This window comes from Pongo abelii, chromosome 18, assembly GCF_028885655.2.
Source record: "Pongo abelii isolate AG06213 chromosome 18, NHGRI_mPonAbe1-v2.0_pri, whole genome shotgun sequence".
Lineage (NCBI taxonomy): Eukaryota > Metazoa > Chordata > Mammalia > Primates > Hominidae > Pongo > Pongo abelii.
The window spans coordinates 71,685,538-71,698,159 of record NC_072003.2 but is presented as its reverse complement, the minus strand read 5'-3'; the positions used below and the strand labels follow the sequence as shown (position 1 = coordinate 71,698,159).

The 12,622-nt window shown below is 43.9% G+C and overlaps 2 protein-coding genes across 4 annotated transcripts in view; one reads left to right on the top strand and one right to left on the bottom strand.

The window, feature by feature from the left end:
- Positions 1-5: 5 nt before the first annotated feature.
- On the bottom strand, positions 6-10,697 carry TXNL4B (thioredoxin like 4B). 3 transcript variants are annotated; one of them, XM_054534063.2, is made up of 5 exons: positions 9,286-10,697; positions 8,067-8,218; positions 5,711-5,879; positions 4,079-4,230; positions 6-1,891 (listed from the first exon to the last, which is right to left on the bottom strand). In XM_054534063.2, the coding sequence occupies exons 3-5, from the start codon at positions 5,840-5,842 to the stop codon at positions 1,726-1,728; spliced, it is 450 nt and encodes a 149-aa protein (XP_054390038.1). In that variant the 5' UTR covers positions 5,843-5,879; positions 8,067-8,218; positions 9,286-10,697; the 3' UTR covers positions 6-1,725. The 3 variants fall into 3 exon arrangements, with proteins under 3 accessions (XP_054390038.1, XP_002826646.1, XP_009249158.1); XM_002826600.4 differs by lacking the exon at positions 8,067-8,218; XM_009250883.2 differs by lacking the exons at positions 8,067-8,218; positions 9,286-10,697 and adding an exon at positions 8,459-8,711.
- DHX38 (DEAH-box helicase 38) overlaps positions 8,978-12,622 on the top strand; it is a gene marked incomplete at its 5' end in the record, with an annotated part of 19,259 nt that continues 15,614 nt past the window's right edge. The window contains 3 exon segments of the mRNA NM_001133228.1: positions 8,978-9,143; positions 11,284-11,625; positions 11,968-12,155. Coding sequence (NP_001126700.1) covers positions 11,303-11,625; positions 11,968-12,155 — 511 coding nt within the window.

Genomic DNA, 12,622 nt, shown 5'->3' with positions numbered 1-12,622 from the left:
GTGACTTAGGCAAAAATAAATTTTATTCTTTCACAGAAGTCTGAGGGAGGCAGGTCCAGAGTTCACGAAGGAGCTCAATAACATCAGGGATCAGGCTCTTTTTGTTCTTCTTAGCATATTGATGTTTTATCTGGTGCTGGGCACCTCGTGGACCTAAGATGGCTGTTGTAGCTCCATGCATCATGATTAAACCAGAGACAGGAAGTGTACGATGGAAGAGGACAGAGGTGATGGCCTCCTCCTCATCCTTTTGTCTTATTCCTGGAGTGATTCCCTCCTTTTATCAGCAGGGACACAAGCAGTGCCTGGCAGCCTTCCCTCTCTCCTGTATGAGCCAGAAGCAATACTCATGGCACCCCTCCCTGCAGGAAAGGGGTGGAATGGAGCCCCTGGCAAAGAGGGCTGGACTTGCAGTGACAGTGTTGCTCTGAACAGGACTGGGCTTCTGTTGTCGAGGAGGTCAGCGGCTGCTAGGCAGGTCACAAGCTGCCTCACCCATGGCTCCCCAGCTCTGCGCCTACCCTCTCCTTTTAATAAATCTGTTTCAATAACCACCATGAGGTTTAAAGAGGGGCAGTAACTTGCCCACGGTTGCGCCAGGCACCCCTGGAAGAGCAAGAATTCCTCAAAAAGTTATTAAAACAGGCAAATCCCATACAGGTGACATTTCTCTCTAACAATGCTGACATCTCTTCTAGTTTTGAGCCTTAGTAATACAATTTTCTGCCTCAGGAAGAGGCAGCAGCTTCTGGGAAAAATCTGCTCCTGCTAAAAGTGGCTCATTCATTGTTTTACCTGAACAGAGTGGTGGATGGTAAAGGTTCAAATTCTCACTTTTCATATTACATTTTATAACATAAAAAATAATTAAATGGGCCGGGCGCGGTGGCTCACGCCTATAATCCCAGCACTTGGGAGGCTGAGGAGGGCGGATCACGAGGTCAGGAGATCGAGACCATCTTGGCTAACACGGTGAAACCACGCCTCTATAAAAATACAAAAAATTAGCCGGGCATGGTGGCAGGCGCCTGTAGTCCTCGGGAGGCTGAAGCAGGAGAATGGCATGAACCCAGGAGGCGGAGCTTGCAGTGAGCCAAGATCGCGCCACTGCACTCCAGCCTGGGCGACGAGTGAGACTTGGTCTCAAAAAAAAAAAAAAAAAAAAAAAAAAAAAAAAAAAAAAAATTAAATGAGCCAATACAGACTGGAGATAGGAAAGCACGAGGGATGTATGAGTGGAGGAACCGGCAAAGGGGTGTGTGTGTGCGTGTGTGCGTGTGCGTGTGTGTGTGTGTGCGCGCATGCATGCACCCAGCTAGGGTAGAAAATAAGTACTTTTGCTTCTATGGGAAGTGACTTTCCAGTTCACTTGTGTATCAAATGAACATGATGAAATCAAATTGTACTAGCCAATGTTTGGGAGGGTTCTGTATTAAAGGGATAAAGAAAAACATTAGAAAGAGAAGTTACAAAAATCACTGTGGGGAAAATGAACACCAACGACTTGGCTGCTCTGAGGCTCACAGGGAGTAGACAGTTAGGCATCCCAGGTCATCGGAGAACCAGTGGGGTCTTTTCCTCAGGGGCCGGGTTTTCTACACGAAAGTCAAACCTCTTCTCCTCTGGGACACATGTTTCCAAAGGACTCCAGAAACACAGCACAGCTGGATTCAGGTACTGTGTCAAGATGCGCCTTTTTCTTCATCTTTGACAGCAATTAATGTACTAAATGTCTTGATAGAGAAGGTCATATTTGGGAATATTCTTGGGATCAATAGGACTTTGGACAATAAGCTTCCCTCTCATTGCTCCTCGATAGATTACTTCAATCAAATCTATGAAGTCTTGTTTGGTTTTGAAGCTTCCCACAAACTTAGTGTGATCTGGAGATCTAGACAGCATAGAAGAGAAACAACTGCTCTAAGAACTTTGAATAATCACTCATTGAAGACTTTCAGGATAAACAAAATGAACAACAGCTTTGTTATTTTCTTCTTGTCAATGAGACTTCAGACATAAAGCCCAACATTAATTTTTCAATCATTTTTTTCCATTTAGTAAATGACTCAACCCAGTGCTGTGGGCCACTAGCATGAAAGCTCTGTCATGTGAAAAGATTCAGCTTCAAATCTATTGTAGTCACAAAATCTATTTTTATCACTTCTCAAATCACCAAGTAGAATTCACCAAGTGTTGGAGTGTGCATTGTTTCTTCGTTTGCTGTTGTTGTTTTTGCCTGGGCACTGTGCAAAGCACATTCAGTACGCATTGCCTTTAAGTTCTAGTCACTTATACTTTTAAGTGGTAGGTATTAAAAAATTGTTTTTTTAGAAAAGTATCTCAAACACCAGGTATGTTACTGTAAAAATTTTAAAGCAAGAAATAAGATCATGGATGAGGCCAGAGGTCACTTTTCAGTGTCTATCCTTCCAATTGTATGTGTGTGTATATATGTGCGGATACATACTTCTTTTTTCCCAACATTGGGAATTATGTCATACAAATTATTCAGTAATATGTTTTTTTTCTAGCTAACATATATTTCTTTCAGTTGTTAAATGTGCATCTACAACATCATATTAAAGTCCTGGAAGTGTAATTACTGGGTTAAAAAGTTTAAAAACTTTAAAGTATTTGATACATAATGTTGAACTGGCCCCCTTAAAAGATTGTACCAAATTAATACTTACATCAAATGTGTTCCAGTAGAATAAACAGCTTTAAAATACTTTGTGTTTTGTTGTTGTTGTTGTTGTTGTTGTTGTTTTGAGATGGAGCCTTGCTCCATCACCAGGCTGGAGTATAGTGGTGTGATCTCTGCTCACTGCAACCTCCACCTCCCGGGCTCAAGCGAATCTCCTGCCTCAGCCTCCTGAGTAGTTGGGATTACAGGCACCCACCATCATGCCTGGCTAATTTTTTTTTTTGAGACGGCAGCTCTGTTGCCCAGGATGGAGTGCAGTGGCGCAATTTCGGCTCACTGCAAGCTCCGCCTCCTGGGTTCACGCCATTCTTCTGCCTCAGCCTCCAGAGTAGCCAGGACTACAGGCACCCGCCACCACGCCCGGCTAATTTTTTGTATTTTTAGTAGAGACAGGGTTTCACTGTGTTAGCCAGGATGGTCTTGATCTGCTGACCTCGTGATCTGCCTGCCTTGGCTTTCCAAAGTGCTGGGATTACACACGTGAGCCACTGTGCCTGGCCATGCCTGGCTAATTTTTGTATTTTTAGTAGAGATGGGGTTTCACTATGTTGGCCATGCTAGTTTTGAACTCCTGACTTCAAATGATCCGCCTGCCTCAGCCTCCCAAAGCGCTGGGATTACAGGCGTGAGCCACTATGCCCAGCCTAAAACACTTTAAAACAGATTAATATTTCACATACTTTCAAATAAAGACAAAAAGGGTACACAGATCTAGATAAGTGGACACATCAACCACAGTAAGAAATGATCAGAATCATGGATGTATCCAATCATCAATATTAAGCGTTGAGATGGTAATTGGATGGAGTGGAAGGCATTAAAGAGGATATCATGTTACTTATTCTTGACAGGCTTTGTTGAAGAATGATTTAAAATTCTCTCAATGGCGAAAAGCAGGAAACTTTGCAAGAGAGAAGCACATCTTAGTTTGCTGGAAGGAATGCTTATTTTATAAATGCCACTTACCAGTCCAAAAGCTTAAGAAAAACTACATGTTTTGTTTCAAATGAAATTCCTGAGAAAATTTTAAGAGTTCTTTATTTAGCTAATATAGCTATTTTATATTTTATACACTTGTGGATGGTAGTGCTTTGCCAACTGTAGTATTTCTTCATACTTAAGTTGGAAATTAAAATTTGACAAACCATGTGTATGCACTATTAAAAAAATAAATAAAATTTGACAATCATACCTGAAGCACTCTCATTTTGTAGCAAGGTTTTGCATAACAAATTAGAGAGTGCGTCAATTGAGGAAACAGTACTGATATAAGACTCACAGAGCTAATATCACATGCAAATAGGCAAGCTACTGAAACTGCTTACCAAAGGAAACTTACAAGGTTGCAATTAACTTCAGATCAACTGCACTTACCCATAATCCACTTTCATATGCTGCCCATTGAAGAAAAAGACAGTAGACGGAATATAACTGATGTCAAAATACTGTGTATAAACTGGAGTGTGGTCCACATCTACCAGGTATATAGCAGCCATTTTACTTAAGTCAGAAGAGGTCTTAGAAAGCTGCAAATGACAAGAGAGACAAAGGTTACAATATGAAAGGCAGCTAATGTTTCTTCTGTGAAACTTATTACTACAACAGAGTGTTTTGTTTGAAAAAACTCCTGGGCCAACAGTCTAGCCCATGTGGCTCCCACATTAGACAAAGCATAACCCCATCCTCCAGAGTCTCATTCACTGCAGACGGGCTTAGAAGGGAATCTTGGGGAAAAACTGTGTGAGGTTAGGAAGGGACCTTGGGGAAAACTGTGTGAGGTTAGGAGGGGACCTTGGGGAAAACTGTGTGAGTTTAGGAGGGTGACAGCATGGGAGTATTCCTGTCTATTCATTGTGGAGAGAGACCTAACTCAAGAACTAAGACCTCTATCCACCATTTCTACTGCTGCCATCCCGTGTTAAGAGCTGAGCATACAAATCCTTGGGGAAAACTGTGTGAATCTATTTCTTTCTTTAATTTCTTTCTTTGAATGCTTTTATAAAAGTAGCCCATGCTCATTTAAAACAACACAACTTAGAAATATGTAATGTGGATACTGAAATTCCCTAACATCTCCTTCCTCCCAATCCTCCCAGAAATAAAAATCATGATAATTAGTAGCAGACACTTATATGACATTACTATGCGGTAACTGTCCTAAGTGCTTAACATTTGTTAACTCATTTAATCCTTACATCATTCTTATAAGGTATATGCTATTAGAGTCCTCATTTTATAGATAGGGAAACTGAAGCACAGGAAAGTAAAGTAATTTGCCCCAAGTCACACAGCTCCTGAGCAGTAGGGCTGGGATTTGAACTTTGGCAGCGTGGCTTCAGTGTCTACATCACTGACCTCTGTGGTATTTCCTCCTCCCTACGACTGAAGGTAGAATCCTCTGGTCCTTTTTTCCCCAGGCTAACACATCACACCCTCATTGTAACCACGGAAATGAGGATTTGTACGCTCCGCTCCTACACGGATGGTAGCAGTAGAAATGGCGGTAAGAGGTCTTAGTTCTGGGTTAGGTCTTTCTCTGCATCAGGCACATACTGGAGGCAGCACACTAGAAAAGATTATTTGCAGCTACAGAAAACTGAGTTCAAATCCCAGCTCTGCAATATAGTGGATCTGCACCTGTGGGAAGTTACTTGACCTCTCTGGCATTTTTTTTCCTACTGGGAAATGGGGCTACTATTATCCTACTATTGCGAGCACTGAAAAGATAGTGTTCACAGATGCTTGTTAATAGTTTTCTGCTTTTCCATCACCTTGTTGGTGAAACAGCATTGACAGCTGCTAGTGGGTAAGGACATCCAAGACAGATTCAGCACACACAGATTTGGGGGTTTGGCTCAGGGCAGGCACACAATCAGCTCTTAGTGAACTAACAAATGAACAGCTATATACCCAACCCTGACTACTCCCTCTCATGTACTATTCAGATGCTGAAGTGAGAATATACAGATTATTAATAAAAACCACTTATTTTAGACATTCACTTACAATATCATCTAGCTGCAGACAGACAGGATCTTCATCTCTCCCAAACCTGAGAACCAACACCTTCTCAGCAGTACTTTTTATCGCCTGGTCTACTTCCTTTTTGCTAGTCAGCTTGGGCAGTAGGAAGCTCATCTTGAAATAACCCAAATGTGAATCCTCACTGTCACTCCTGAAATAAAGGTGCAATGTTTAAAGACAGTTTAGATTAAGCGCGTGAGCCCTCATTAAAAAAATTAATTCACAGAGTAGCTAATGTATTCACATGGTATAAAAGAAACATTATAGAAAGGTAATACTGTGGAATTTCCCTCTCCTTGTCCCTGCTCCTTGGGCCCAGTTTTCATTGCTCCCTCCCCTGCGCCAGATAACTGCTTTCATCAGTTTCTCATGTATCTTTCAGAGTTTTGTTACGCATTCACCAAAAAATACAAATATGTGTTCCGATTTTTTTTTTCTCTCTCTCCCCACCCCCAAAAGACAGCCTACCGTATCAGTGTTCCAGCATGAAAGTGATGACACTTTCAACTTTGGTAATTTGAAGGCAGTTTAATTAAGGCAGGTGTAGAAACACAACACGGTAAAGTGTACTACTTTGGGGCTGGTAACAGCAGGATGCTGTACCCATCCCTAGGCCCTGGGAGGAAGAAGCCATGGCAGGAAGCAGTTATAAGAATTGTGTGGCAGAAAGAGGTGAGTGGAGAGGACGTTATATAGGAGGGCAGCCTGCTGTTAAGTGCTGCAGCCACTCTCCTCCCTCCCTCCGACCTTTGCTCGTGCAACTGCTGGCTGACTCCAACTGGAACCAGAGGGCAGGGGCCTGTTGAGGCAGGCAAGCCTCCCCGTCCCAGAGCAGTCTAGAGGAGGATGAAGAATGGCTGTGGAGGGACCAATGGCAGATGTTCGGCGCACACACTTTATCTACTCTTCAGCACTTTTCATTATTTCAAACCTAACCTATGAAGATTGCCCCATATCTCTATATAGAGAACATCCATATTCTCTCTGTCATGGCAGGATATTATTTCTTGCATGTGTTACACTTTTTAAACAGTCCTTTATTGTATACATTATATTATTACAAGTCCTGGCTTAAAGATTCTTGGTGGGCACCTTACTAGGTGCACCTCATTACATGGCAAACAGATCAATTAAGAGTGTGTGTGAAAACTACAATACCATAACCAAATCATAAAATACTGAGGTACAAGGGGCCTAATCCAACCCCGTCATTTTACCAACTAGCTTGCTTACAGTTGCACTTTCTGCTACAATGACAAGGACTAGAATACAGGCCACCCAATTTCTAGTCCAGGGGTCCTTCTACTACAATAAGCTACTTTCATGATTGGAAGAAATTTCATTTTTGAGAAACTCTTTGACAAAGAAGCTTAGTTTTGTGGTCATCAATAAGAGACTCCATTGAGATGGTCGGTATTTCGAATTCAGTTCCAAATATGAAAAGGGAGGGTTTCGTTTCCCATATTTTTTGTCACAAGTCACATTTTAAGATACGAATTAGGCCATGCTCACGCCTGTAATCCCAGCACTTTGGGAGGCCAAGGTGGGTGGATCACCTATGGCAAGGAATTCGAGACCAGCCTGGCCAACATGGTGAAACCCCGTCTCTACTAAAAATACAAAAAATTAGCTGGGCGTGGTGGCATGCGCCACCTGTAATCCAAACTACTCAGGAGGCTGAGGCAGAATTGCTTGAACCCTGGAGGCGGAGGTTGCAGTGAGCTGGGATCGCTTCACTGCACTCCAGCGTGGGCAACAAGAGCAAAGCTCCGTTTCCTCACCCCCCCCCCCAAAAAAAAAGGAATTATTTAATAAAAATTCACATAGGAAATAAGATAGTTCCAGCAATAGGTCATACTTTAAATAGGGACATTGATGGCCCAAAGGGACGTCATCAGATGTGAGCAGCAGAACAAATTACCAATGAAAGGGAAGGTCAGAGAAGATGGATCTGTCCCACTAGAATTCAAACAAACAGCAATTCCTCTGTGTTACTGATGGAAAGGAGAAAGTAAGGGGAGAACAAAGTTGTTAGTGGCGAGGCTAGGGATGGAACTGGACAAATGTTGAAAGGAGGAGAGGAAAACTGAGACCACATCTAAGAAAATGTCCATAGTAAATGATACCCACAGAGAATTCCCAAAAGAAGAGGTACAAATGGACAGTAAATAAATTGAAAAGTTAAGCTTTACTAGTAAGCAAAGAAAAGCAAATTAAAAGATATGTTTACAAAGTCAATGAATTGGCAAAAATTAAACAAGATAGTGGTAGGTGCAGGCACAGGGAGTTCCTGCTGGAATGCAGACACAAAACCTTTCTGGAAAGAAAACTGACATACTCTTTGACCAATAACTCCACTGTTTTCCTCGCTCCCTCTCTTTTTCTGAGGCGGGGTCTAGCTATGTTGCCCAGGCTGGTCTCAACTTCCCAGGCTCAAGCAAACCTTCCGCCTCAGTCTCCCGAGTAGCCGGAACCTCAGGCGCGCCACAACTGCAGAAACACCAAAAAAAGAAAAAAAGTTTGAACTCAACTTTTGTACAGAACCTTACTACAATGTATTCCAGAAAAACAACGGGAAATCAGTGGTCATCTCTGCCTGTGAAAGCATGGGTGATTTTTATCTACAGCCGGGCGCGCATCTCCATTTTCCAAAATATCCGATATATATATTTAAAGTCACCAGTGTTGCGCTGCTCCTGGCCCACAAGCGCTAGGGACCCCAGCACTTACCTTACTCGTCCACGCCGCCTCCCTCCCTTTCACTTTGTGGCTGTCAGCAACCACTTCTCGGAAGACCCCGGGCGCGGACAGCTCCTTTCATTAGCCCCAAGCCGGACAGGACCCCAAGGCCAAGTCACCCAGGGGCTGTTGCCTAGCAACCCTCGTGGCCCCGCTAGCGGGAAGGAAGCCGAATAGAAAACGCACAAGCGCAGAAAAGAAACTCCCGGTCGTCGGTCAGCCCCCCTGAACAGTCCAATAAACAGAAGAGCTTCTAGTCACCGCCCACCTTGCTCGACTCTGACCGGAAGCTAGGCCTCTCCTCCGCCCGTATTAAAGATGGTCGACTTTTTCCCCCTCCTTTTCCTGCCCCCAGACTAGAGGCGGGATGTAGTCTCTTAGACTAAGAGTGATTGGTCACAGGAGACTCGGAAGTGTCTCTGATCAGAGCCCCAGAGGAGGCCTTGAGAGCCTGTTCGCGCGCCGTTCCACACTTGAATCCAGGAATCGGCGTGTTCCAGGCTACTCTCTATGGTAGCTTTGGGCGGATAGAGGGGGCCGCGCAAGGTATTAAGGGACAATAATGGCCGCTTTCAAGGTGTGGATTTTGGCTCCTTGAGCCTGTCTGAGCGAGGGGTGGCAGCGCCGGCGCCCCAGAATCCGGGACAGAAGGGTCCCAAGAGTCGCGCTTGGTGAGGTGAGAGTCCCTTCTTCCTTCCTGGCCTGCCCTTCTATAATCATGGCGGCTCCAGGCGGCGGATATTGGTTCCCTGCTCAGGTCCGGGCCCCAGCTTGGGGAGTTCCTCTGTCGTCCCTGTCACCCACCTTGCCTTACTCACCTCAGGGATGCTGTATCCGTCCTGGCCGCCTTGGCCTTCCTCCTTGCTCTGGTCAAATCCTGCTGCCTGGAGCGGCCTCGCTGAGATCCAGGGATGCTGCCTGGAGTGGCCTTGCTCCCTCTCCCAGGCCTCCGCTTTAACCCACCCCAGACTGTCACCGAGCCCGAGTAGGACTCCTTGTGTCTTCCTCTGCTCTCTCACAGTGTTATTTATACCAGGCAATCTGGTGGGCGATCTCTTCTACTAGAATGGCAGCTCCAGGTGGGCGGGGATTTTTGTCTTGTTCTCTGTTGCTATCGCCGAGAACAGCAATTGGCTCAGGGACGCCCTCAGTGAATAATTGTTGAATGAGTGAATCCAGGTTCTTTCTTCCCTGGCTTTCTCGTACGCCTTGTAGTTTCTTTGCCGTTAATCCTTCTCAAGATTCTTGCTCTTTAGCTCCTTATTTGTTCGTCTCAGCAGCTAATGAAGTCCTCTCTGGCTGACTCCTTGTCCTGTGTTGCTGGAATCTTCCCTTGCTGTCTCCAGAAATGTTTGGGTTCCTGTCCTCCTTTAATAAGTTTAAATTAATTCTTTTTTAATTTATCAAACGCTTATTTTGCTAGACATTGAGCTACAGCAGTCAACAACACATCCAGTGTTCTCTCACCTGCGTAGAATGGCAGTCCAGGGTACCTTTCCTAGTTTAGACAACTATTGAGCAGAGCCTGTGTATCTTTACCTTCTTGTGTGGATTTCCTCACATGCGCACAGATGTCACCAATATGCAGCTTTCTTTTTTTCTGTTCTGCCTGATGGCATTTTCAAAATGTAACTTTTGTTTCTGCGTTAATATTATGTGTCCAGTCTGTTTGGCAATACTCTATAGAGCTGTGCATTTAATTAGAGTTTGGTAAACAATTCTGGATTCTGGTGGCATCTCCTTTGCTTTGCTAACTTGTTGGAATGAGAGGAATTATCCAAGCACCCAGAACTGGTATATGTTGATGAGTGGCAGATGTGTAGTGAGAAGTAAAGAAGAGCTTGTTCCAACTTGAGTGCCAGAAGTCTTGTAGCCACTTAAATACTTCTCAGTAACACCTTTCCCTACCTGCTGTTTCTCATAAATATTTTTGATGAACATGGATTGTTATTAAACTGATTTTGGCTGCTGTGAGTAAATTGTTTTCTGTAAAACGTAGCTAGGCCAAGAAAAGCCACTAAAGTATGGAGAACATGGATGGTAGCCTTCTGCCCCATCTCTATGCTGCTGTACCTGTTGTTTAAAGAGAGGAAGAGGTAGAACTTATTTAAAAAATGGGTGAGGGACCAACAGTATATAGGAGGATAGCAAATAATATAATGTAGTAGTTACATTTATGTTAACTGTTACGGTTACATAAAGAGCTACTGTTTATGGTTTCACATACACTTTTTGTTTGAGTCTCACAATAGCTTCATGGATTAGATAAGGTACACTTTTTGTTTGAGTCTCACAATAGCTTCATGGATTAGATAAGGTAAAAATTATTTCCATTTAATAGATATGAAATTATGGCTAAACAAAGATTAAGTTATTTGCTTACCATCATACGGGTAGAAAGTGTCAAGAGCCTGGTTTCTAATTGAGGTTTCTGACTCAAATTTAGTGGTGTTTTCCCTACACCCCGTTACAGCTGCTGACATCAGGCTCTAGAAAGTGTCCGTTAGTGAGGCCTTTTATTGCCTCTTGGATCTGTGTGGGGGGTGGGGAGGAATGTATGGTGGGTGTGTGTGTGTGTGTGTGTGTGTGTGTGTGTGTGTATCTATTTTGGTGTTTATTGGGGGTTGGAATAGGAGGATCTTTGGAGATTGTCAGTGACTTGATGGAAGGGTCTTGGAGAGAGGGAGCAAAAGTAGTCCTGGTCTTAGGGGGAGATGGGGAAGATTAATCACCTAAATATAACCATAACTGCACTTATTCTGGGATATAGTAGAGCTGAGCCTTCTCCAGTACCAAATGGTTTGCCTTCCTTCCAGAGAAATCCCAGATCCTGTGATGGAGGACACCAGTGAGGATGCCTCGATCCATCGATTGGAAGGCACTGATCTGGACTGTCAGGTTGGTGGTCTTATTTGCAAGACCAAAAGTGCGGCCAGCGAGCAGCATGTCTTCAAGGCTCCTGCTCCCCGCCCTTCATTACTGGGACTGGACTTACTGGCTTCCCTGAAACGGAGAGAGCGAGAGGAGAAGGATGATGGGGAGGACAAGAAGAAGTCCAAAATCTCCTCCTACAAGGACTGGGAAGAGAGCAAGGATGACCAGAAGGATGCTGAGGAAGAGGGCGGTGACCAGGCTGGCCGAAATATCCGGAAAGACAGGTAAAGGCCTTAGGATGGGTTAGCCCAGAGGGAAGCGAATGGAGGCTGGAAAATAACATCTCATGTTTATCTCTCAGTTTTCCTGTTGGAGATTTAGAGCTTTATGATTTTGTTATGATTCTGTAATATTGAAGGTAGGTAGGAATTTGTGGGGAAAAACAAAGGTGACTAAAGACTAGATGGTAGAGGTTAGAAATGCCTTGGGTTGTTGCCATATGTGAGCCTGCTGTCCCAGGGAGAGAAAGTGGAAAAGGATAGATCACTTGTTTGGACAGCCAAAGGTTTTAGGGCAGAGTTTTTCTCCTGTGGAGGGGCCTTTACCAGTTGCTCTCCCTGTTTCAGACATTATCGATCTGCTCGGGTAGAGACTCCATCCCATCCAGGTGGTGTGAGCGAAGAGTTTTGGGAACGCAGTCGGCAGAGAGAGCGGGAGCGGCGGGAACATGGTGTCTATGCCTCGTCCAAAGAAGAAAAGGATTGGAAGAAGGAGAAATCGCGGGATCGAGACTATGACCGCAAGAGGGACAGAGGTAAACTGTCCAGCACAGTTCCTATTGTCCATTAGCATTTGAATAAATGTGTCAGCCTTTTTCTTGTTGCAGGAGTTTTTGCAACACCCATTTGTTAGGGAGTCCTATTTGCATGATGTCTGCCTGAGTGGTTTTGACCCTGCTGGGATTGGGAATAGTAGTTTAAGAAAAGAGCTGTTGCCTGTAACATAGCTGCTCTCCTTGAGTGTGTGGTCTTCGTTTTATTACGAAAATTGATGATAAAGGAGATAATGGGTAAATATGTATAAGAGACCAGCGTTTCTAATAGTATTGGTGATAGAGAAAGGACAGTGCTATGGAACAAAGCTAGACAAAAAAAAAAACCACTGCTGTCCTTGCTCAGCATTAAGTTTTATAGCTGATAGAATTGTAACTATTAAAAAAAAATGATTCACTCTAAACTCGCACTAGTATTTTTTGAATTCTTGCTGGAAAATAACTGTTAC